The sequence below is a fragment of the Corapipo altera genome, unplaced genomic scaffold, assembly GCF_003945725.1.
Source record: "Corapipo altera isolate COAL_440 unplaced genomic scaffold, ASM394572v1 0, whole genome shotgun sequence".
In the NCBI taxonomy this organism is placed as follows: domain Eukaryota; kingdom Metazoa; phylum Chordata; class Aves; order Passeriformes; family Pipridae; genus Corapipo; species Corapipo altera.
Window position 1 is genome coordinate 2484825 of NW_020884872.1, and position 24703 is coordinate 2509527.

The 24703-nt window shown below is 44.2% G+C and overlaps 1 protein-coding gene across 7 annotated transcripts in view; it reads right to left on the bottom strand.

Moving 5' to 3' along the window:
- Positions 1–24703, bottom strand: part of ERG (ETS transcription factor ERG) — a 107248-nt gene that overhangs the window by 30389 nt on the left and 52156 nt on the right. For 5 of the 7 annotated variants that reach the window (XM_027645412.1, XM_027645400.1, XM_027645443.1 and 2 more), the window contains exon 2: positions 3981–4198. In XM_027645412.1, coding sequence (XP_027501213.1) covers positions 3981–4198 — 218 coding nt within the window. Of the gene's footprint in view, positions 1–3980; positions 4199–4393; positions 4529–15468; positions 15475–24703 lie in introns of those variants that run through there. The other 2 variants (XM_027645424.1, XM_027645434.1) reach the window with 2 other exon arrangements.

Below are 24703 nucleotides of genomic sequence, written 5' to 3' on the forward strand. Positions count from 1 at the left end.
GGTAGCTTGTAAGTGAATTTTTTTGTTTCTTTTCCAGCAAGTGTCATGTCTTAGGAACTGTAGTGAAGTATGAAATTTCTCTGGCCCAGGTAGGAGCTCTTTCAAAAGGGGAGGCTGTCAAATCCAAGATTAATAAACAAAACCCTGTTTTCAGGGTTGCAGGCTATTTTTAATTCGATATAGAAAGAATTACATTACATCCCATTATATTTTCTTTAGGAAAGCAGTGTTCTGAGCAAAACCATTCTGCAGTTCAGAGCAGTAACTTGTACAACCTCTTCCAGAGCCACTGCTGAGCTGTTTATTTCCCAGTGGTGGCCACATTAAAAACCTCTGAGTGACGCTGTTCAGAGGAAAATTAAGAACCTATTCTTCATGTGCTGCTCAGCTGATTTGCACTGAACTCCAAATGATGGAGTAGGTAGACCTAATGCTATTTATTTTTAGAGAGGAGACACACAAAATTGCTTCTCTTCATCTCTTTACTTCTGCAGTGGTGAGAAAGGTGACCAGGGTGGTGGAGAAGTGTGTCCTGGGGTTCCTTGGAAACTCCTGGGGTGTCTCATCTTTGTAACAACAGTTCTGCTGGAAAGGTCTGAATCAAAATTTTGCCCCATGACTAAGTGAAGAAGTTTCACTTAAAGACAATTCCCCAGTGTTCAGATTACACATCCTTGCAGAAGTAGATGCCTGTTCTGCTTGCAACAGTGCAGATCACAGAAATATAGAATGGTTTGGGTTGGAAGAGACCTTAAAGATCATCCCATTCCATCCCTCTGCCATGGGCAGGGACACCTTCCACTAGCCCAGGTTGCTCCAAGCCCCGTCCAACCTGGCCTTGGACACTTCCAGGAATCCAGGGGCAGCCACAGCTTCTCTGGGCAATCTGTGCCGGGGCCTCCCCACCCTCACAGGGAAGAATTTTTTCCTAATATCTGACCTCACTCTACTGACTTTCAATTTGAAGCCATTTCCCCTTGTCCTGTCACTCCAGATACTGATGAAGAGCCCCTCTCCACATGCACAGGTATTTTATACAGATAGTGCAGACATTTCTGCAGGAAAGGCAGACAGCCCTGTCCACAAAGGGCAATTTTGGCAGCCTAAACCAGCAGCAGCTCCTGTCTGTTGGCTCTGCAGGGAGCCAGAGCATCACCCCGAGTGATTCAACACACTAACAGAAAATAGCACAAAGGAAGGGGGAATTACAGAATCATAGAATATTCTGAGTTGGGAGGTACCCTCAAGGATCATCCAGTCCAAGCCCTGGCCCTGCCCAGGACACCCCAACACTCCCCCCTGTCCCTCAGAGCATTGTCCAAACCCTCCTGGAGCTCTGGCAGCCTTGGGGCCGTGCCCACTGCCCTGGGGAGCCTGGTCAGTGCCCACCACCCTCTGAGGGAAGAACCTTGTCCTGAGATCCAACTTGAGCCTGCCCTGTCCCAGCTCCAGCCCTTCCCTGGGTCCTGTCCCTGCTCACAGAGAGCAGAGGTCAGAGCTGCCCCTCAGGAGGAGCTGCAGACCCTGATGAGCTCTGTCCTCAGTGTCCTCTGCTTCAGCTGGACCAGCCAAGTGCCCTCAGCTGAATCTTGTCTGGCCCCTCTGAACCCTTCATCATCTTCACAGCCTCCTTTGGATGCTCTCTAACAGCTTCATCTCTTTCTTATAATGTGGCACTGCATTACATTGATAGACATTACGCAGATAAATCCAAACAGCCTGTTTAATTCAGAGTTTCTGAATGCTTATCCATCCCTGGGAAGTATTTTGAGCTCACACATAGAAGGTGAACACACTTAAATTGGGGGGGCATGGGCAGCAAACCTCCACCCCAACCTGAGCACATGCCCCCAAGCCTCCAGGCTGTAAAACAGGCTGAACATGAGCCTGCCCTGCCCTAAAGTCAGGGTGTCTCAGGGTACCTGGCTCTCTCTGGACCAGGCAGGAGTCAGAGGATTTAGTGCCTGGAGATGTCTGTGCTCCCAAATCAGGGCTTCTACCAGTCCCTACTGGTTTGAGGATGCTGGTGTGGGACAGCAGGTTTTCCACACTGAGCCCTCACCCACAGGTTGTGTGGGTTTGCCTGAGACTCAGTTTAACTGATCTGACTCTGGGCACACATTTTGGGTTTGGTAGGGGTCCTGACCTCTTAAATCAAACTGTAATCCTTACCAGGGTTGCTAACAAGGACTAGGCAGGATAAGGTTTCAGTTAATAAAAGGTGGTATTGCTGCCCACGGTTTTGCCCATGTCAGCAACAGCCAAATTCCTGTGATGTACAAACTGAGCTCTAATATTCAGTCTAGTTATGTATTTCAGGAACCCTAGACAGCACATTCAGGATTCTGGCTTGACTGCTTTTAAAATGTGATTGCCCAACAACTCCACATGGATCTGTGCCATTTTGACTCTTCTTTAAGATCTGGGAATACGTCAAAGCAGGAGTCTCTCTATGACTGATGTTCGTTACAAATTATTACCACTAATTACAAATTATTACCACTAATCTCAGTAACAATCAACACCAATTATCTACTCTAATGCACTTTATGGAATTTACATTAAGGAAAACTGGGATCAGTTTGCTTACACAAGTACTTAAGAGGCAGTTTTAGGAAGCAGGTAAGGCTGGTTTTGAACCAATACTCCATTTGTGATTATACCTGTGCATTTGCTTAGCACAAAAAAAAAAAAAAAAGACATTGATATAAAGACACTTGAAATTCTGAGCAAGCAGGCTTACAAGAACACTTCCTCTAATTCTTTAAAACTTCAGCTCACCGTTTATTTCCACGTATCTCAAATCTTTGACTATTCACTGGAAATTCTGATTTGGCTTCAGCACAACTTCCATTTTTACCAGTGAAGAGGTGTGATAAGCTGCCAAACCACTTTGCCCTGCTCGTGGTGCTCATCACATCAACACAGCAAGTGTGAACAGCGACCACGGAGCCCATGGCTGAGGTTTTTCTAAACAACTGGTGCTGGGAGATGAGATGAGAACGCAGCTGTTGGTGACAGAGAGATGTGAAGCACAGCCCTCACTGGTACATCACCACCAGTTGTGAGCAACTGACTCTCTGGACCTTTGCCCTTCAGCAACACCAAAGGAAAACTGTTTTGACAGTGAGGCATTTTAAACAGGAAAACTCTTGTTTGGATAGTTTCCTTGAAAAAAAAAATTCTCCATTGTGTTTTTTTCAGATGGCCCAGAGAGCGCTCCTAAGCTTGGGGAAGCTGCTAATTGACACCCAAAAATTCACTGTATTACTCTTTCAGCCTAATCAATACAATTCTCCTTCATAGTGACATTCATAAAAGAAGTCCTGAGGCAACAGTTAATTCACAGACACACTGTGGATACTGCCAGCTGAGCTGAGTAATTTCTTTTCCTGTTCCTTCCTACTCCCCTCCCTGCCTGCATACATGTTGTTTCTTCAGCATGAATTCTTCTTAAATACAATTCCACTTTTTGGCACTGTGTTTACAGTAAATATAAAGGCAAAGATCAAGAGTTTACTCCCCCTGCCATTACAAGATTTGGTTTTTTTTCCCCTATGCTTCTCTGGTTATTTTTAGAGCAAAGGCAACTGCCCAAATTACTGCATTTGACAACTTCCACCGAGTGTTAGATCACACACCCCACGCCCTTGATGGATCAGCGGCACTGCTCCAGCCTACAGCAAACCCTCATTTTATTGACTTTAATGTGTGCTCTTTCAAAGCAAGTTCACTTCCAAAAATTAGTCACAGTCAGAGGAGACACACAAGTCTTGCACAAGCTCATGTGCCTGTAGCACCTTTTAAGAGCTCCTAACACCTGAACAGGGCTGGGGGGTATGATGAGGAATTGTGAAGTCTTCTGGGATGGCAGCTGGTGGCCAGGCGCCACCTGGGGCATCTAAAATGGGGCCAGATTCACAGATTTAGACAACTGAGCTACACCTATCCTATGAAAAAGTGTTCTTGAGCCTCATTACCTTGACCCATTAACCTGGTTGGGGTTACACTCCATCTTGATGGTGACTCTGGCCGGGGGCTGTGACAACCAGTCCTGCTGGGGGACACGTGGGCTCATCTTTGAGGTCTGCCCATATTCACTGGAGGAGGAGGCCGTCATCTCTGTCTTGGTGAGGTGGGGTGATCCGTAGGCACACTCGAACAGGGACTGGTCTTCGCTCACCACTGATAACGCTTCCTGCAAACAGGAGAAGGGTCAGTGGGACCATGTTTCAGAGCAGGTATTACAACATTCCCTCAGGAAAACGGGCTTGTCCCTCTCGTGAAGAGGTGAAGTCATCACTTGTTTATTACTTTTTAGGCCCACGAGTGCTGGTGGAGGTGAGGGCCCCTGGGGACAGACGTGTTGCCAGCTCTCCCCTGGGGAGACCACCCCAGCAGTGGCTGAGCTGATGGGCAAACACACACCACCAAACACTTGGGAACAGTGGCCAGGAGCTGGGAGGGAGCAGAGGGCAGGATGGGCAGCAAAGCCTGGGTCTGTGGAGTCCCAGCTAGTGATGCAGAGGGCCAGATCTGCCAGGGGTGCAGACAAAACGCTGCTTTAACAGCCCTTGAAGAAGTGACCCAAAGCCAGGCCTTGCTGACTCCCTGGAAGCTCCCCTTTCTTCCTCTGGGACACAGGCCAAGTCCCTTCTAGACCAGGAGCTGAGACATCTGGGCACAACCTCCAGGGACCTTGCCCTTTCTGCCAGCACCCACCACCAGCTTCAGCAGAGATGCCCACCCCCAGCCCCGAGAGGACACGGTGTCCACCAGCCACTTCTCTCTCTCTCGTGGTAACCCTTCCTGGCTGGGCATCCTGCTCTGGAGCTGTGGGAAGGGCTTCCCCAGCCCCCTTCCCTCACCACAGTGGTTATGCCCTTTGAGGGCAGCAGGGCTCACCAGGCCCCTCAGTGACAGGGCCACTGCCATCATGTCTGGTTGGGGACCAGACAGACTCCAGAGGGAGGGAATGTCATCCTCTGTCCCCAGTGCCATGCATCCATGCTGGCACCAATTCCTTCCCTGTGCTATCATGGTGATACCTGGGCCAGGCTTGGGCTGGTGGTGAGTCTACCACATCCATCAGGAAGCTGTGGGAAGAGCTGAAACTCCTGAGGGGACACATCCTGCCTGAGATGAGGCTCCCTGGCCACGAGAACTGGTCCAGGCTCCCACACTCCTGCTGTCCCAGCAGTGCACAGGCTCAGGGGTACCCCTGAAAAGCAAGCTTCCAAGGAAAGCAGCAGGGGCTACTTAGGGTGACCATGGTGCTTGAGGGTGTACACTGGAAGGGGCTGCCCAGGGAGGTGGTGAAGTCCCCATCCCTGGAGATGTCCAAGGAAGGACTGGACATGGCACTCAGTGCTCTGGTTGACACGGTCACAGGTTGGACTTGGTGATCTCGGAGGGCTTTTCCAACCTAAATGATTCTGTGATCCTGTGAGATGGACAGGAAGCACAGCACGACTCCCTCCTCCCAGCCTGGCAGTGAGGCAGGGATGGAGCAGGGGGTGCAGCCCAGCACCTCCCTCCTCACCACACAGCCTCACCAGCAGCCAGGGAACAACCCCCAGCCCTGGGCTGGTGAGGAGGCTCGGTGTGCAGCCCATGAGATGACAGCAGCCGTGGAGGAGGCCAGCTGGCAGTGGCTGGAGGTGCAGGGGCCAAGGGTGGGGGTGAGGAGGGGAACCCGAGCCAGATTTTGGGGCAGGGTGCTCTGTGAACGATCCCACTCTCCCGAGGCAGCGTGTGTGGGCTGTGCTGCTGCCAGATCTGCTGCTGATGGCCCACAGGAGGACAATAAAACCGTGTGGCCCTGTCAGCAGAGGATGGTGGAGAAGGGAGAGAGAGAAAAGGCACGGAGTCCTCCAGCTGCCTGCAGGCTCCCACCCTCCCTGCCTGCTGGAAGAGGACTTTGCACAAGCTCCAGCAGTCACACGCTGCCCTAAAAATCAGCAGTTGTATCTGTTCATTTTAAGGCACATGGTGTGACTCTTGGGGGTGTCCTGTGAGGGGCTAAGAGTCAGACTCGATGATCCTTGTGGGTCACTTCCAACCAAGGATGTGATTCTGTGGTTCTGCTTCTATCATTCTTTTTATCCACCTGGTTTGTGAGCCCTCAGAGTGCACTCTGTTAATATTCATACTTTGCGCTGCAACTGCAAAGGTGGGAACATCACTTTCTGCTTCTTACTGCTCATGAAAATTGAGATCCTCCCTTAATGTCTGGACCTGGGGAATGGGATCTCAAGCAGCCAAGCCACTGTGAGACTTGTGATTGAATCACCAAGTTCAGGCAGTGATCTGCACCATCTCATTGCTGATTTTCAGATGGCATTTGAGTGCAAAGATCACCACCAGGGTATCACCACTGACTCCCCAGTTGCTTCCTTGCTCTACACACCCACCAACCTCCACCCCACTACCAAACTGATGCTTCTTGGGCTTCTGGTGATGTGAACATGGTTCTGTGAGACAAAAAGGATGCCAGAAAACACCTCTCTACTTTTTACCATGCCTCTCATGCTCCTCTGGGTCTCTGATCTGCCAGAAACCTCTGCTGTTGGTGGTCTGAAGCTTTTCTGATGAGCCATTTCTGGGAAATTTCTGCAGACTAAGAGGTGGGAGGAGGTGGCTGCTGGTCCCTCGCTCCCCCAAAGATTCCTCCCTGGCTACACTGTGCTGAGAGATAGCAGGGAGCTTGATGTGCTTGGGTAGGAAAGTAGCAGGGATCATATCACAAGGACTAGAGAAAGAAAATGTAACACCGGAAAGAAAATAAAAAGCTCCTTCTCAGCAGTCCATGAGAGTTTTCATGAAAAAAACAAAACAAAACAAAACAAAATTAAATATATATATTCACAAATACAGCCAGGTGGTCACAATGCATCCCACACCTCAAACTACCTAATCCACACTTTCCTCTTTTCTGCCCCACTGTACAGCAAACACATGAGCCAAAAAACCACCTAACAAAAAGTTAATTTTGGAAGAGGGAGCGCCAGCAAATACATGAAAGTGTGTATTATACAGGAGAAAGCAAATACAAGATTGCAAATATAACAGAGTATTACTTTACTTTCTAAGCCATTTACTAATAGACCTTTTCAAAACAAGCATCAAACACTATATAATGTATTTCTCATTCTCCCACACACAAGTGAAACAAAGGCGAATTCTGCTTCCTATTAAAGAGGAGTGCACCTGAAAGTATAAATGAATACTTAGGGTAAGTATAAATGTAAACACACACACAAAAAATATGGGTTTTCTAATTATTGGCATTTCTAATGACAACAAATACTACTTGTGCTACGGATGCCTATTATGTTGCAAAAATAGGGAAAGTCCACACATTTTAACTTCCTGAGGAGGACAGCAAAATGCTGGAAATATGAGCCCAATTACTAAATGCTGTGCAAATACCTACAACTATGGTAAAAACAAGACACACATAAACGAACCCAAGAGACGGGTTTAAACTTTTAAGACATTTCAGAAGAAAATTCCTAGTTATTCACAGACAAAGAAAGCTCAGTGTGTTTGCTGGGGTTTTGTTCTGGTTTAATAGCACTCATCTGTACTCCATCCTTATCAGTCAGTGCTCGCTGACAGGGCTGTGAAGGCTCTGGAGGAATAACTGAGTCCCTGCCAGCTTTGTGTGCTCTTGGGTTGGCCCTCATGTGGAAGCCTCATTAATGTGCACTCTACAACAGTGAGTAGCTCTGACATTTCACTCCAAGTCCTCACTGATCTTTGCTGTCCTGTTTTTAAGGACAGTAGGACACGTATCCTCCCCTCCCTTGAGCACACTATAAAAGCTGAACTGGCCAGCTAAGCCTGTGCAAAATTTTGAGGAGTCAGTATAACTAAAGAACGTGGTCGAAGCTGAGATTAGCCTTACTTCCTCTTTAACCACCTTTTCTCTCGTCTCACACCTCAATGAGATTGAGATTTCAGAGTGAGAAATATGGAAAATATATCTAACATCTCTTCTACTCCTCCTGTGAGCCAGGACTCAGGCAGTCACACTGACTGTCCTCTCCTCCAAACGCAACCAGGACCATTGCTGTCAATGTACCAGCAACCTCTACAGATGGTATTTGTGATCCTTGCATATCCTCACACACAGGGAAAAAAGTACTCTGCAACTCAGGGATGGGAGTTGTGTGTCCAGGATTGCAACTGCTGCCTTTCTTCCTCTCAGTGATCTTAAATTACAGAATCACCAAATGGTTTGGGTTGGAAGGGACCTTGAAGATCATCTCATTCCAACCCCCTGCCATGGGCAGGGGCACCTTCCACTAGACCAGGTTGCTCCAAGCCCTGTCCAACCTGGCCTTGGACACTTCCAGGAATCCAGGGGCAGCCACAGCTTCTCTGGGCAACCTGGGCCAGAGCCTCTCCACCCTCACAGGGAGGAATTTCTTCCTAATATCCAATCTAACCCTACCCTCCTTCAGCTTAAGGCCATTCTCTTTTGTCCTATCACTCCATGCCCTTTTGAAAAGTCCCTTTCCAACCTTCTTGTAACCCCTTTAGGCACTGCAAGGGGCTCTAAGGTTTTCCTGGAGCCTTCTCTTCTCCAGGATGAACAGCCCCAGCCCTCCCAGCCTGTCTTCTTAAAAGGTAGACAGGATTTCTGGCCCAAGCTTTTCTAAGTCCACTGACCCTGCAAGACACGGTGATGCTGAAAAACCAGAACTGAAAACAACCTGATATAACCTCACGTGAAACTCATCCTGTGGGAAAGCATAGAAACAGCATCAAGAAATATGAAGCATTTCTCAGCTCTGCAGGAATGGCTGACAACTGGCATAATTCTGGATCTTCAAACGTGAGCTCTGAAAGGAAGGTTCTAACAGCAAACTGCTGCACTGAAACAGCTCAGAGAAAGCACTGTGGGTATTTCTTCCTTGAATACAGGGACCCAGGAATATGTTTTCTGCCATAATTGCACATGCAAGCTCCTGGACCAAACAGAATGTAAAAATTGTCAGAATTCACAATCATGAAAAACAGCGGCATGGCCTGGCCACGTAGAAATGTAAACAAAACTATTAACACTGACAATGTTTGGCAAGGTTTTATTACATATGGATGGCAGTTCTATTTCTAGTAAAGGCTTTTCATTACTCATTCACATCTTAATCCTTTTTTTCTCATCCATATTAATGCTGTTTCTGGGGCAGTTTGGCAATATCAAGCCACAAGTGGGATAAAGCAACATAAACATTAACATTACCAAAGAGATGCATTACAGGCTTCTTTCATTTTTGACAAGTTATGTACCTTTGTAACAACAATTTTTAGTAGTGATTAGGTCATTTTCCTGGATTTCACATGGCAATAACATGTTCTCAGGGCAGCTCAGAAACAAAACCTTTCATTTCTAGTAACTGCTACCTAAAGTTGATATGAAGAAAGCAACACATGCAGTTTATGACAGAAGGTGAGAAAGGCAATTCATGCAAATCTGTGAAGCAGAGTTGTTGGTATCTGAGGCCAACACCGAACACAGATTTTCTTTATTTCATCTTCCTTTTCCTCTCATGACATCACCAGCAAGACAAATAAACAAAAAAATCCCCTGTTCCTTCATTAAGACTTTTATTTTATAATCACTCATACCGTGCAAACCCTGGCTTCTCCCTTGGACTTTCTGTACTAATGATAAAAGAACAAAATGATTTCTCTCTTTGGTTTTGACTTATGCTTCGCTGATAAGTTTTTTAAAATAGAAAAAGAATAACAGACTGACAAATTTGTAGAACAATAGGTGCAGCAACGCCTTTAAAGTAGGCATAAAGTCATTAGGACAAAGGTGTTTACTTAATCAAATGCAAGATTACTTGGCCTGGAAGCAAGAAGTTACAGGAAATGTGATTGAAGTAGTTCCCATCATGAGAAGTATATGCAAGCTGCCCTGTCCTTTAACTGCAATGTCAGGAACTAAGGACAAAGACTTTTTTTTACTAAAGCTTGATCAAAATTAAGAAATGGCTAAAAAAGGCAATAAGGTGTGGAGTTGTGCAGCATAATTTGCTTGTGCAGAGGGATCTTGGGGGAAAAATACAGCAGCAGGATGTTAAAATACTTTGGAGGCCATTCTAACCCAGGGGTTAGAAAGGGTAATGGTTTTAAATTGAAAAGTGTTGGGCTTTTTTTTTTCGTGGGCAATGTTTTAAACTGAGTTTACATTAGGAAGAAATTCTTGGTTGTGAGGGTGGAGAGGCCCTGGCCCAGGTTGCCCAGAGAAGCTGTGGCTGCCCCTGGATCCCTGGAAGTGTCCAAGGCCAGGCTGGATGGGGCTTGGAGCAACCTGGGTTAGTGGAAGGTGTCCCTGACAATAGCAGGGGGTGGAACTGGATAATCTTTAAGGTCCCTTGCAATTCAAACCACTTTGTGACTCTATGATTTTATGATCTCAAAATATTCAGTTCTGTTTTTTCTTCATTCCTTCAGATTTTTCCATGGTTTCCTGCTCAATCTCCGTAACAGAAAAGGTTTAGTCGATCTTTTTTAGCCCTCTTGTCTATCTAAAATCTATCAAGTGATTTCCTGCTCAAGAAAAAAAAAAAAAGCTTCAAGAACTTTCAAAGTCAAGAACTTACTGGGCAACACTGTCAAAATCCAAGCAGCCAATATCACACCAGTATGATGAGAAACACTGTCCACAAACCAGCAGGATACTGGGCAAGAAGTACACATCAAAAGGAGGATGCATGAAGAGACACAAATACAGCAACAACCCTGGTTGTGCATTGAGATGGTACAGATACTAAAATGCATTTATTGCTTGGACAGTCAGCACTCAGGACTCCAAATGGACCTGTTACCCTTGGCTTGCAACAACTGCAATTAAAAACTTTTAATTAGCTTTGCCATATGTCCACTTTTCACACACAGTTTTTAATATTTCTCCTCACTAATGTAAACAACTTTTACTTCTTCCCTAATCTGATTTCATAGCAAATAAGCACAAGCTCAGAGCTCCACACAGCCACAAGTTCAGACACGGGCTGTTTCCCATCACTTCTCGCATGTCTATGGTCGGTCAGAGAAATTAATTCTCCATTTAGCAAAGAATTCTGACATTCTGAGACTTATTTTCATCTTAAATTAGACCAAAAGCTGTTATAAGAAAACTTTCACCCAACTGTTTATTAAAAGGACGGATTGCAACGCGCTGGCGTGTGTTTCGCAGATGTTACAGCTTTCTAATAAACACATTTGGAGAGGACCTGTTTTTTTCTGAGGGAAGACTGTTCTGATTAAGACCATGCAATTAGGCCTGTAAGCGTTTCCATGCTTTTTTTGCACTCATTATCCTTTGTATACTCGATGACATTTGTTACTGAGGTTGTTTAAATGGAATTACACACGACTGTTACTGAGAGAAGGAACAGGTGACAGCGTGGAGGAGAGCACGCAGTGCACACCTTGACCAAGCCTGCTTGCTACTCTCTGTTCTTCCTCAGGCTGCATCTCCTGATTCTCTAGGAACTGTTTATCTGGAGTGAAAGCCTAATTCCAAACAGGCCGGGAATGTCATTTCCACGCTGGAACAGCAAGCACACGCGAGGCTGGACACCAGAACCTCTCAGAGCAGCGGGCAGCCTTCCAGCCTGAAACCCTGCTCACGTCTGCAACAGGCACCACTGCACGATGGAACAAGCTGTGGCTGAGCTGCTTAAAGAGCTTCCAGCCTAAATTTGCAGCCCTGCTTTAAAGCCAAGTCTTTTGAGCCTTGGATTCATGGCATCCAGCAGGAATCGGTGGAATAAAAGACAAATGATTGATGTTTTAGCCTTGCTGGGGTGTATTAATCACTGTGCTCATACAACTCTCTCCTGACCATTTGCAAGAGGAGGATATTCAATACGGTGTGTGGAACATACTGGAAAAGGTTACTGCTCAAAATGCAGTCACCTGAGTCAGGAATTGCAATACACATCTGGAATATGTTTTCCTTCTAAATCTCCGAGCCTTGGATTCATTAGATCAGACAAAAATCCACATATTCTATTCATGAGAGAGTTCAGGAACAACAAAAAGCCTTGGCAAGTACAAGATAGGAAAGACAGATGTTGTCCTCACCTCCACCCATGAGAACCTGATTGCCAGCTCAGCGAACATCCCCCACCTCTTTGCAGGGAGCACTTGGATGGTCCCTGTTAACCCAAACACAGGCCTGGTGCTGCCCCTTATCAGCCATTTCACCTCTTGCTGAGGAAAACACAAGGATGTTTGGAGTGCCACTTGAAAAAAGGAATAATCAAGCATCCATCAAACCTGATGTTATGGAATTTCGGGCAAGGCTCATTTCTGGGAAACAATAGCAGATGTCTGAGGCCTTATCCTGCACCGTAAACCCTTCTCCTGACTTCACCAGGAACGTGAACAGAGGCCTCATGGCTAAGCCCAAAGGCTTCATATTTTGTGCCTCGATGAACAAATTCTGAAATATTATAAATTCAAATGTAAACTGTGCTGCTTTATCACAATTTTTAATATATAAACCATCATTCCTGAAATGTCAGCTAACCCTATTTTTGCCCAGGCTATTTCTGACATGTCCTATTATCACAAGGTAATATTTGTAGTACAAGGCATTCAAATCCAGGTCTCTAAATGCTTCATAAAGTAAAAAATCACCGATCCACAGTTGCAGATGGGGAAACTTTGGTTAAGAATTGCTAAAAAAGGGTCTTGGTTTAGCAAACATATCTCCCTCATGCCAAGTTCTGTGCCCTATTGGGGATTACCCTGAATCTCACACACTGAGATTATCACACCAAGCAGAGCAACTTCCAGAGGTCAGGAAACATCTGATTTAAAGAGCTGCCATTTCACAATGAATTGTTTCATCTGCAGCCTTTATCTGGCAGTAAAATGCAAATTAACAGCTTGACACCAAACCAGGAGTTAACGAATGGAAGTAGGGAACTCTTTTGTGCATGTCACATGCTCTGCACACCGTCAAAGCAACCCAGTGGGCTGGTACAAATGCAGCAATGAAACCCTCCACCCTGCACCTGCTTGAATTTCAATGCCCAGGCGACTTCAAGCTGCTTGGAACCAGCTCTGTCCATGCAAAACCACCAAAGAACTGCACCTGCACCTCAGAATTCTCCTTCTGCATGAGCAGAGTGCTGGGAAATCACTCAAACACTGAGGCAACACCAGGTTTTATCAAGTGCACCGTCAGCTGAACAAAGAGGTGGCTGCAGGGCTGGAGCAGCACAACGATCAAAATACATATTCCTGAATGATTATGTCAACCCTTACATCCCCAGTGCTAAAAACAATACAAAATATCCTGCAGATTGTATATTGTATGAGCATTTTTAAAGAAACTGTAGCTTTGTATGCTTATTTTAGCACTTCCATCCACGTAAAGAGCTCTTAACACTGAAGTCTGAATGACTATTTTTTCGGTCAATACAATAGACTTTTCTTCCTTTTCATCTTGAGAGTATTGTCAATTATGGAGGACTTTGAAAGCCTGAAGTTTTTTCCTCCTCCATGCTTGGCTGTTAACTTCTAGGGCTTCACAATGCCTGGAAAATCAGGAAAACTTGGATATAAAACCTGAATTTCTGTCTCAGCTCAGGGCAAACCTGTTGTTTTTCTAGTATAGGCCTACATCAGTCTGAAGGAGCAGCCAACCTCCTACTTTGTTGAAAAATATAAACATCTGAGTGTTTTTCCAGCAGTCTTTCAAGCAAAGATTTGTTTGGCAAAACAGGTGGCAGGTTTGTAAAGTGGCTCAGAGCCCAAGTGGAGGGAACTGAGGGTGCACAACCACACCTGCTGGGAACATTAGTTGATAGATCAAAATGATATTGGGGAAAGAGTCTTGGGAACAAAACAGTTGCCCAAAACAAGATATTGATCTCATTCAAGACCATCCTATCCTTTCTGTGTCTCCTCTTACAATCTTTTGCATCTTGGGTAGCCCCAGATGTTCAACTGGGTTGTCTTCAAGAATTACTGTGTGTTAATCACAGTTAGTCTCCTGTCCAGAATTAGAGGCTTTGCTTGTACCCAGTAACAAATCCTGGTATACTGGGTTTGGAAACTCTGTTGAGAAAATTTTTAACTTTTTTTTTTTTTTTTAGCCTTATTCAAAAGATTTTTGCAGTGTTATCACCAGGTGGTAACATTTGCAACTCTTTTTTCCTACCATCCAAGCAAAAACCACAAAAAGATTGTACAGTACATTTATACTTAGCTTAATATTTGTTCACTGTGGTGGGTTGACCCACCACTTATATATTTTTATATTTAATTACATATTCCCACTATATATATATATATATATTCGTAAGTATATGTACAGACACACATTTTTAGATAATCCCACCCTCAATCTCTGAACAAATTTTAAAGTAAAAATAATTCAGGCATCAAAATACTTTTCTCTGGGGCATACTATGGATCAAGGACAAGCTCACCAGCAAAGTGATTAAAAATAAAAACATACAGGAAGGAATGAAGAGATTTTTACTGTCATTATAACGATGAAAAAGTTAAATACTAAGGGTAAAACTGAAAAACAGCATCCAAATGAGTTTCTTTTCCACTGACCCTTAGGTTTTTATGAATGCCTGACAGCATTAGGGGAAATAACACTTGGATGGTGGCCATCAACTGAACTTCTCAGTGACCCATCACTTCCCTGCAGTGTCTCTGTGTGTGGTGGTTGGGCACGTGCACACACGAGCAGGATGAGTGGATCACTCACCTTCTGCTTGGAAAGACTGCAGTTCCAGGGGAATTTTAGCTCCAAACATTAGCTAACCCAAAGAAATCACAGGAGAACCACAGGTTGCCCACTGGGTGTGTTATCTGTTACATCCACCCAGCAGCCTGGAATGGGAATCAGCCCAGGGAGAGGGAGCAGGATGTGCTCTTGGGCATCTGCAGAGCTGCTGTCCTGCAGCTCAGGCTCCTCCTCAGGGACTCCTTAGAGCTGGAGATCCTCTTGCCTGCTGCACCAGGCTGGCCAGGTCTCAGATGCTCCCCTGTGTTCACCTCCATGTATATTTAAAACCCTCACCTTCCCATACAGAGAGCACTTGCCACACTCAGCACTTATTATTTTCCTTGCTTGATCTTTTGGCAAATGCTGCTCCAACCATCTTTATTTATATGGATGTTTTTATTCACTTCCAAATGTATTTGTCTTGATGTAATTCTCCCTTGTGAGAGTGGAGAGGCCCTGGCACAGGTCACCCAGAGAAGCTGTGGCTGCCCCTGGATCCCTGGAAGTGTCCAAGGCCAGGTTGGACAGGGCTTGGAGCAATCTGGGATTGTGGAAGTTGGCTTGGATGATGATCTTTAAGGTCTCTTTCAACACAAACCACTCTATGATTCTATATTTTGTACTGACTTCCCCTACATTAAGTAACTGGAATTAAAAGGCAACTGTCTATTGCTATTTAAAACATTCCCTACCTTAACAGTGCTCCCCCTTTCTCCACAACACTGGAGCAGAAAATCTTGTGTTTACATTATTGTCCCTTCCTTTTCCTCAGACACCTTTTATTCTGGATCCTCCATGTATACATTGACTATATACATACACAGTATTATATGCTTCTCATGGAATTCCCCATTTTACAAGCATATGGAATCTTGCTTGGATGGGTAATCCTTCTAAATTCAGAATGAACTTTCCAAATATGCCCACTGTGTATGTAAAATATGACTTCCTGTCACGATAACCTTTCCAGTGTATAGCCCAGCATACTTTCCTATAATTGTTTATAAGGAATATCTTGATTCATACTTCTGCACATGTTATTTTAGTCATCTGCCACAAAACATGACTAATGAAATTACTACAGGGTTGAATGTCACAGTATTAAGTAATTTCTTGGGGTGCAAAGAGTAACACATGAGACTGCTCATAAAATAGCAATAAAGTGTCTGCTTTTGTCTAAGGATATTTAACCTGCTCTGCTGAACCAGTAAAAATAAGGAGTTGTTTTAGCTCAAACATTAAAAACTGAGATCAAAGAGATTGGGATGGAGTTTGACATATTGCAGTTAAAGAAGTAGCCAGAGCAATGGATTGGAAGAAAAATGTTGTTTCATACCTATGACTGACAGAGGTTGGAGTGAATGTTCTTTGTTTCTCCCCAGATAAATCAAAACAGAACCATCCCAACAGGAAACCCTCACACAACACAACAAACCCATTTGCTTTATGACAGTAAAAAAAAAAAAATTAATCCAAACCTGTGGTTTTGCTTTTAAACTGAGTTCCTATTACTTTATTTAAGCAACAAATTTCTAAATAAAATCACCAATCCAAACCCACAAAATACAAGCAATTAATTCAGAAAATGTTCAACTGTTTCTATTCTTTTCTCCCTTTTTTAGGAGATCTGCCTCACAAATTTAAACTTTCACCCCAAACCATTCATTCTACACTTCTATGAACTTGTGGCTCTGTGACCCTTCTCTCTGCTGAAACCCAGCCACAGCAGAAACAGGTTGTGGTCCATTTTTAACTTTACATGTGAAGAAGAAAAGGAAAATGCACATGTTGATATCTTTGATGTGGCAGCAGGAACAATCCTGCAGCTTTTCCCCGTGGCAATATTTCTTCCAAACTGCTGATTACCAGAGTTATCCCTCAAAAACCAGGCCCTGCAGCTCTTGGTGTTGACTCTGTTTTGCAATGGCACCAACATTAACTCTGGAAGGACATAAAAGATCATCTTCTGCCGTTGATGAAAAGTGAGCTGAGAAAGTCAATGCAAATAAAGAGAATCTCAAGCCCCAAATTGTGAGACCTGCGTTTACCACAGCAACAGAAACCATTAAGATGCTTCCCCCACACCTCACTAATAAGGCCAAGTGTCTAACACACATCACTGTAGGAAATGAAGCTGGGAGGATGCAAAGCTTAAGACGTGCTGAAAGAAAATATTTTGAATTACTTTCCTTTGGACTGCATTGAAAAATGACCCCCAAAATGTCTTTATATACTGCAATCTAGGCCCTCAAACACACAGGAGAGGTAGAGAGGTCTGCAGGCTGTTTCTCTTTTATTGTTTCCCCAAACAAACCCATTTCCTACAAGCTGTTCCCATATCTTTTGTGCCACGTCCAGCTTCCCAGAAAAACAGCAGGAAAACAAAGTGTGAACTCAAAACAACCCATTTCCCCAGAACAATGTGCCATACCAAGGAGAGGGAGAGCTGGAGGGGAGGAAGGCTGAAGGGGAAGGGGGGAAGGGAGAGAGGGAAGGAGTGAAGCTGTTTTGATGCTGCCAAGGGACTTCAAGAAAAAAGGAAGGAGGAACTTTTAGAAGTCACAGTGGGGAAGAGCTGTGAGTTGTGTAACTGTAAATATGCAACAGGCAAGTTGCCAACTATTTCAAAGGATTTGAGGTTTCAAAATTGTCGAGGAGTCCAACTGATTTGTGCTCTGGGTTTGGAGCTTCCAGGAACACCTTTATATGTCTGAGAGCCAGAAACTACCATATCTTTTTATAGACTACTCGAGCCATACTTGGTCATATTTTCAAGTTGAATCAGTAAGGAATGTAAACAGACACCATTTATGCTTCTCTGCAATCTAATAAAATGAAAGCATGGACTAAATAAAGCCAAATGATAGATGTCGTTCGGCAAGAAGGGAAAACCAGATGATCATGTTCATTTAGTTCCTGGCTGACCTGAGCAATCTCCAAAGTTTCTGCTAGTCAGTAAACCAAGAAAACCTACCCACTAAACTCCTAATGACACCACTCATTGAGAGACATGTGATAAAAGCCAATGATAAATGTCACCATGCCATTTTAAAATCCTCTTTCTGTATTGGGCTCGCCAAGGACATAAAAGCAGAAAAGGGGGAATAAAAGTAAGGAAGGAAGAAATTATTTCAGCCTTTCTGTCCAAGTAAGAAAAACATAATTTTTAGAGTCAACACAACAACTGGAAAGCTTTTCCCCAGATTGTGTCCTGGGCTGCACCAAAAGCACTGTGGGCAGGAGGTGGTGGTGGGGATTCTGCCCCTCTGCCCAGCTCTGGTGAGATCCCACCTGCAGAGCTGCCTCCAGCCCTGGGGGACCCAAAATAAGAAGAACATGGAACTGTTGAAGAAGGTCCAGAGGAGCTCATGAAGATGATCCCAGGGCTGGAGCAGCTCTATGAGGAAAGCCTGGTAGAATTGGGATTGTTCAGCCTGGAAAAGGGAAGGCTTTGAGGTGACCTAATTGTGGCCTTCCAGGACCTGAAGGAGCTGACAAAAAAGATGGAGAGAGACTATTTCCAAGGGCCTGAAGTGACAGGACAAGGAGGAATGGCTTCAAACTGAAAGAGGGCAGGGTTAGATTGGATGTTAGGAAGAAATTCTTCCCTCTGCGGTTGGGAGGCCCTGGCCCAGGTTGCCCAGAGAAGCTGTGGCTGTCCTTGGATCCCTGGAAGTGTTCAAGGCCAGGTTGGATGGGGCTTGGAGCAGCCTGGTCTAGTGGAAGATGTCCCTGCCCATGGCAGGCAGGGAGGGAAACTGGATGATCTTTAAGGTGCCTTCCAACCCAAATCATTCTGTGAATCCATGAAATCAAGAATCTGACCAGCTTTGAAATCTTTGGATAGGGAGATGCTGCTTCTGCAGCGAAAAAATAACGTGGTTCATTTCTTTTTTCTGTTGACAAAAGATGCAACCCCACAGATGTTGCAGTCACTGCAATTCAAACCCAAACACTACAATGTGTCAGCAAGACCTGGCATGACCATGAAAGGTGCAGTCTACAGAGAAGGAGATGTGGTGCAACACTCATGTCACAATGTGCTGACTTCCTACTGTGGACTTGTATTAAACTGCCACAATACTGCTGCAAGAAGCACCTTTCAATAGTATTTATTGACCATGAATTTTATGCAGTCCTAGATGCAAGAAATAAATGGACACAGAACTAAGGGAAAGCATTAGATAAACCTTTCACTGAATGCTTGCAGCTGACAAGTTGAGAGAAACAGATACAAAGCACAAGTTAATTGTGTGACCAGTGTGACTGTCACAGTTGTGCCAGAGGTTATTTTTCAATTTGAATGAGCAGAAGATAATAAATAATGGAAGGCAACTATGAATGGCAAGTAAGAAGTGGAGTGAAGGTGAAAAGACTGATGAAAGAGGAAGGAAAAAGCAAAGAGTTTGGAACATTCTGGAATCAGATAAAAGCAGACAAGCGACTCATCCCTGTTCAGTCTCCTCCTGAAGCTGCTTTCTCTGGCTCTGCTCTGGCTGATCCATTCCTGTGTTCCCAAGGAAACTGGAGGGATCTTTCCACTTTTAGGTGCCCTTTGACTGACCAGGGCTATGCCTGGACCACACAGTGGAGAGGACATGCAGGAGCAAACTGATGCAATATTGATGGTGCCCTCCTGTGCTCCCCAGAGGGCCCTGAACCGTCCCTGCCATGGGATGGGAAGGAATGAGGACTCTCACCCCTCATGTGCACAATCCTCCAGCCCTACTGGAATGCTGGGGCTTGGTTTTGGTAATGTCAGGAGCTGCCAAGAGCTGATACAAGCCAAAGGCAACAGTAAGTGGGTAAGAGCACTAGACACGAGAGCAGGAAGGTGGGCTTGTTATGTCTTATTTTCCCTCTGGGAGCCTGACAGCCTGAAGATTGGAATTTGACCAAGGAAAACCCTAGGCTTTACTTAATACATCATTCAGTTCAGCTGGAACACATCCAGTTAATGAGGTTTTTGGAGTTGTCGGGGGATTAATATACAGGCAAGTCAAGCAGGTAATTGTGATGCACAAGTACACGTAGGTGCCCAGCCCCGGATATCATGGAATCATGGAATGGTTTGGGTTGGAAGGGACCTTAAAGATCATCCCATTCCTACTCCCTGCCATGGGCAGGGACACCTTCCACTAGACCAGGTTGCTCCAAGCCCCATCCAACCTGGCCTTGGACACTTCCAGGGATCCAGGGGCAGCCACAGCTTTTCTGGGCAACCTGGGCCAGGGCCTCACCACCCTCACAGGGAAGAATTTTCTCTTAATATCCAATATAACCCTGCTCTCTGTCAGTTTGAAGCCATTCCCCTTGTCTTGTCACTCCAGGCCCTCGGAAATAGCCTCTTTCCATCTTTATTTTAGTATCTATTCCTGAACTAAGCATTTGTTCAAAGCACAGATTTCCCAAGACTGTAATTCCTCAACCACCCCAACACAAACCCATTGCTGAGGATTTCAAATGTTACTTTTACCAAAAGAAAATTACGGTTCACTGCAAACTAATTTTGCTCCGTCAGAGTTAACAGAAACATGTAATTGTTTTTTATCAGGAGAATGCTGACTCTTCAGAATGTCTTTAAAATATATAAAAAGCTTTCTTATGAGATACTTCCAGTGAGACTGAAATCGAAAACAGATCTTTAGAAACCAACTCTTTTGTAAGAATATGGAAAACAGATCTAAGGCTTCAGTAAGATTTTTGCTTCCTCATGTTAAGTATTTCATCACTGACCAGGCATGTTTTAAAGCTGTTTATTACCCTCTGAAGCTTCAGGCTTCAGTCACAACTGTGGAGAAAATGTTTGTTAGAAACATTTAAAGTTCCTGCCACATCTTCTTGTATTCTACTTTTTTCTACAAACAGTTTTTGTACACTGAGTACACTAAATATTATATTTGTAACATGCACAAATAATATTTTTAAATGAGTTAATTGAAAAGTCACTTCTTATTTATGCAGCTTTCAGAGTCCAGAGTTCCTGATTCTGGATTTCACTTAACATTCCTGAGGATATTTTCCTAACTTTTTTTTTTTTTTTAGCTGTCAGTGAAATCATCAATTCTTGCAATGAAAACCACACCACTCATTTTAAATCTTGGTAGCTAAAAGTTTTGCATTCCACACTGATCTTTTATATAAGCATTTCTATTGCCATAAGCAGGACTATTTGCAAATAAGAGCCTCTAATTGACAGATATTTCTTAAAGCACTAGAACAACATCAGCAATAACTGAGCTTAGTGGCAGCCTGTGCAATTTTACCAGAATAATGTCCCATTTCGTGTCAGATTAAAAGCTCTTAAAAGTTATTAATTACAACAATTCTGTGGGAAATAGAAAAGCTCTGAAAATCACAACGGAAGTGTCTCAGGTGGGAACCTGAAAAAACCCAGCTGTTTCTGAAAATGCAGAGGGGCTTTTTCAAGTCACAGCAAGGATCTGTGGATAGAACTGAAAAAACTCCCTTTCAGTCCTCTGACCAAGTCATTGCCCATCAGATCATGGACAAAACTCGCTGTGATTCACTGCTAATACATCCCAGAGTCACTGGATCACCAAGGGTGGAAGAGACCTTCAGGATAACCCAGTGCCACAACCAGAATCACCCCTAAACCACGTCCCCAAGGGCCACATCAGACAACTCTTGAACACTTCAGAGACAGTGACTCCACCTCCTTCCTGAGCAACTTATTCAAGGCCTGAATAGTCTGTCAAGGAAACATTTTCTAATATTTAACCTGAACCTCCCCTGGCACAAGATGAGGCCATTTCCTCTCATCCTTTCACTCAAGACATGGCAGAAGAACCCAACCCCCCCCTCACTGCCCCCTCCTCTCAGGGAGTTGGAAACTCTTTTATTCCCTCTGGGGTTACAACACAGGAATTAAAAAAGGCAAAATGACCTGTCCAGCAACTACATGAGTAAAGAGCAGGCTGCTGATCACACAAAGAGGAAAATCTGGGACTTTTTCCCTGCCTTATTTTTATTATTCAGAGGGAAAGGTTTTCCCACACGAGCAAACTGCTCTTACGAACTTTTCAACAAGACCTGAAGTTGCAGAGTCAGGTGAACAGTGTTTCTGGTGGAAAGGGGTGTAAGATGGTTGTGTGAAGATCACAGAATCATGGAAAAGCTTGGGGTTGGAAGGGACCTTAGAGATTATCCAGTCCCACCCCCTGCCATGGGCAGGGACACCTTCCATTATCCCAGGTTGCTCCAAGCCCCGTCCAACCTGGCCTTGGACACTTCCAGGGATCCAGGGGCAGCCACAGCTTCTCTGGGCAACCTGTGCCAGGGTCTCCCCACCCTCACAGGGAAGAATTCCTTCCTAATATCCAATCCAACCCCACCCTCTTTCAGTTTAAAGCCATTCCCCCTTGTCCTGTCACCACCTGTCCTTGTAGAATGTCTCTCTACAAGATGCAGGAGACAAAGAGTGAAATCAGCTCTATCTTTCAGAAACATTTGTTTAGAAGTTGAGGGTAACCAAGGATTAAATAAAGCAAATGAACTCCAATCTGAGTGAAAAACAAAAAAAGAGAAAGAGATGAAGGAGTCCAAAATGCGATTAAAGACATTTAGAAAAGAAAAGAATATTAATGATTAAAAACCAGGATGAAGTTTGTGAGGGTGGAGGAGTCTGCAGGTGGCTAGAGCACTGGGAAGGAATGAAATACAACAAATTCATCCAGGGAAACTGAGAAACTCAGAAGCAATTGAGGCAATATTTTGCATAGGACTTCTTTGCTTACGAAGTTTGACTTTTTTGGAAGTTTTGGCCTCTGCTCTCCTTTGTTTGGCCATCTTCTCATTTATTTAAACAAACCTGGTGACTGTAAATGGTCTCTGAAATACTGGGGGTTACAGTTTATACTCACTGTCATGAAAATTCAGAGCATAATGACTTTTTCTTTTCTGATAATGTCCCTGACAGTTTTGAGAACTCAAAACCTTTGTCCTCCTTAGGACACTTCATGACTCAAAGTACTTCCTTGCCAGATTTTGTTTTCCCACCTTTCACTTTGGGGTTGGTTGTTGTTTTTTTTTTCAGCACTGATTGACACTGATTATTATTGTTTCAATTGCTTATTCAAGAGTTAGAAAATTATTTTCAATCGAATTCCACTGGTCCTGCTTCCTCTCAGCATCCAGTTTTAGTGAAGAATTTCATTTTCAGCATCATCCCAGTCCTATTTAAACAGGATTTTAAAATAGTTAATTCTGAGGATTTATCAAGCTTCCTTTTTAACAACAGTAGCTGCCAACTTTCATGACCTTACTGAACCTCAGGTTCCTTTGGACCTAAATTCTACAGTCAGCTAAAAAATAAGGCTGTTAGTTTTCATTTCAGAGAAAGAAGTGTGATTTTTCAAGGTTTAAAAGGCAGATAAGACAAACAATAAAATATATATTATTCCCTGAAATTCCATGGTTTTTAAGCTCATGTCGCTATGAATTCTGAATATTTTTACTGACAAAAAGTATAATACTCTTTATTGTCACCTTAATTTCAGTATCACATCCCACTGCTTTCTACCTCCACCTTGAGACTTTCATACAGAACCTTTTGCAGCAATTTAACTTGTCTTATTCAACCTTCTGAATTTCTCCTTTTTTCACTAAGGAAAGGAACAGAAAGCAGTTGAGAGGGAAAAAAATAAGGAAGAAAATGTCTTGGGGCTCATAGACACCCCACTTAATTTTAAGCTTTCTCAAGCAACCTTGAGCCCCCTTAACTGATCCTCTCCAGAACCATAAAAACCTTCAGGCTCCCTAAATTGCAATATTTGGAGAGCAAAATACAACTAAGATATATAGAGATGCACTATCTTTACTTTTGATATTACAAAACTTGGATATTTTCAGATTTTAAAATACGAGCTGAAGCTTTTGGCAGTCACTACACAGACAGTACATTTCTCCAACAGCTTTATTGCTTAACACTTTCAGGAGTGAGGTTTAATACCGGACACCTGAAGGCAAGAAACCATCTGAATCCCAGCTTATAAACCTGAAACACCACCAGAAATGTGTTTGCCTTGTTGCTTTCATTAATTAAAAAGTGTACCTTAAAATTCCAGGTTAGAGTGTTCATCGGAGCCTTAGGCAGGGCACTTATTTTGTGTCAGATCTACCTGTGGGATGAGGTCAAGACCTAAGCAGAAGTGACATCACAGGCAGCCCCTTAAGAAGCAGGTAAGCAGTGTCCAGGTGCTGTGTTGACTTCTGCAGGGTCTCTGCCCTGTGCTGAGTTCAGCCCTGTTCCACGAAGTCTTCCAAGTTTTTTAGTCAGGCCTTAGAAACAAAAAGTGCTTAAAACCAACGTGCTTTGGGTCTGTACCCTGGCTTTTAAGGAAAATCCTTTAGAACTACAGCCTTTTGTCAATGAAAACTGAAGGCTTCAAGTGGTCATACAATTCAAGATACTGCCCTTTAATTATTAAATATCACAATATTCTTGATAAAGATTGTGTGGGTCGGCAAGAATTGCATCCTCCAAGAAGCAGAGCAAGTTAACAGAGATTGAGGCCTCACAAAACCTCTATGAAAGTGGAAAACAGTATTATGAAGGGCCAAGCTCAGAAGAAAAACGTACTTGAAAGTGAATTTGGTCTGATCTGGGTTCTGAAAGGTCACATGAGGTGTGTGATGAAGGTGTGGGGGGAAAAAACTAAATCTGAAGACAGTGAATAACGGAGACCTTCTTGCTCTCTGGAATTCCCTGAGAAGAGGGGGGGCCAGGGAGGTCGGGCTCTACTCCCAGGGAACAAGGGACAGGAGGAGAGGGAACAGCCTCCAGCTGTGCCAGGGGAGGCTCAGGTTGGACATGAGGAGGAATTTCTTGCTGAAAAGGGTGATCAATCCTTGGCAGGGGCTGCCCAGGGAGGTTTGGAGTGCCCAGCCCTGGAGGTGTCCAAGGAA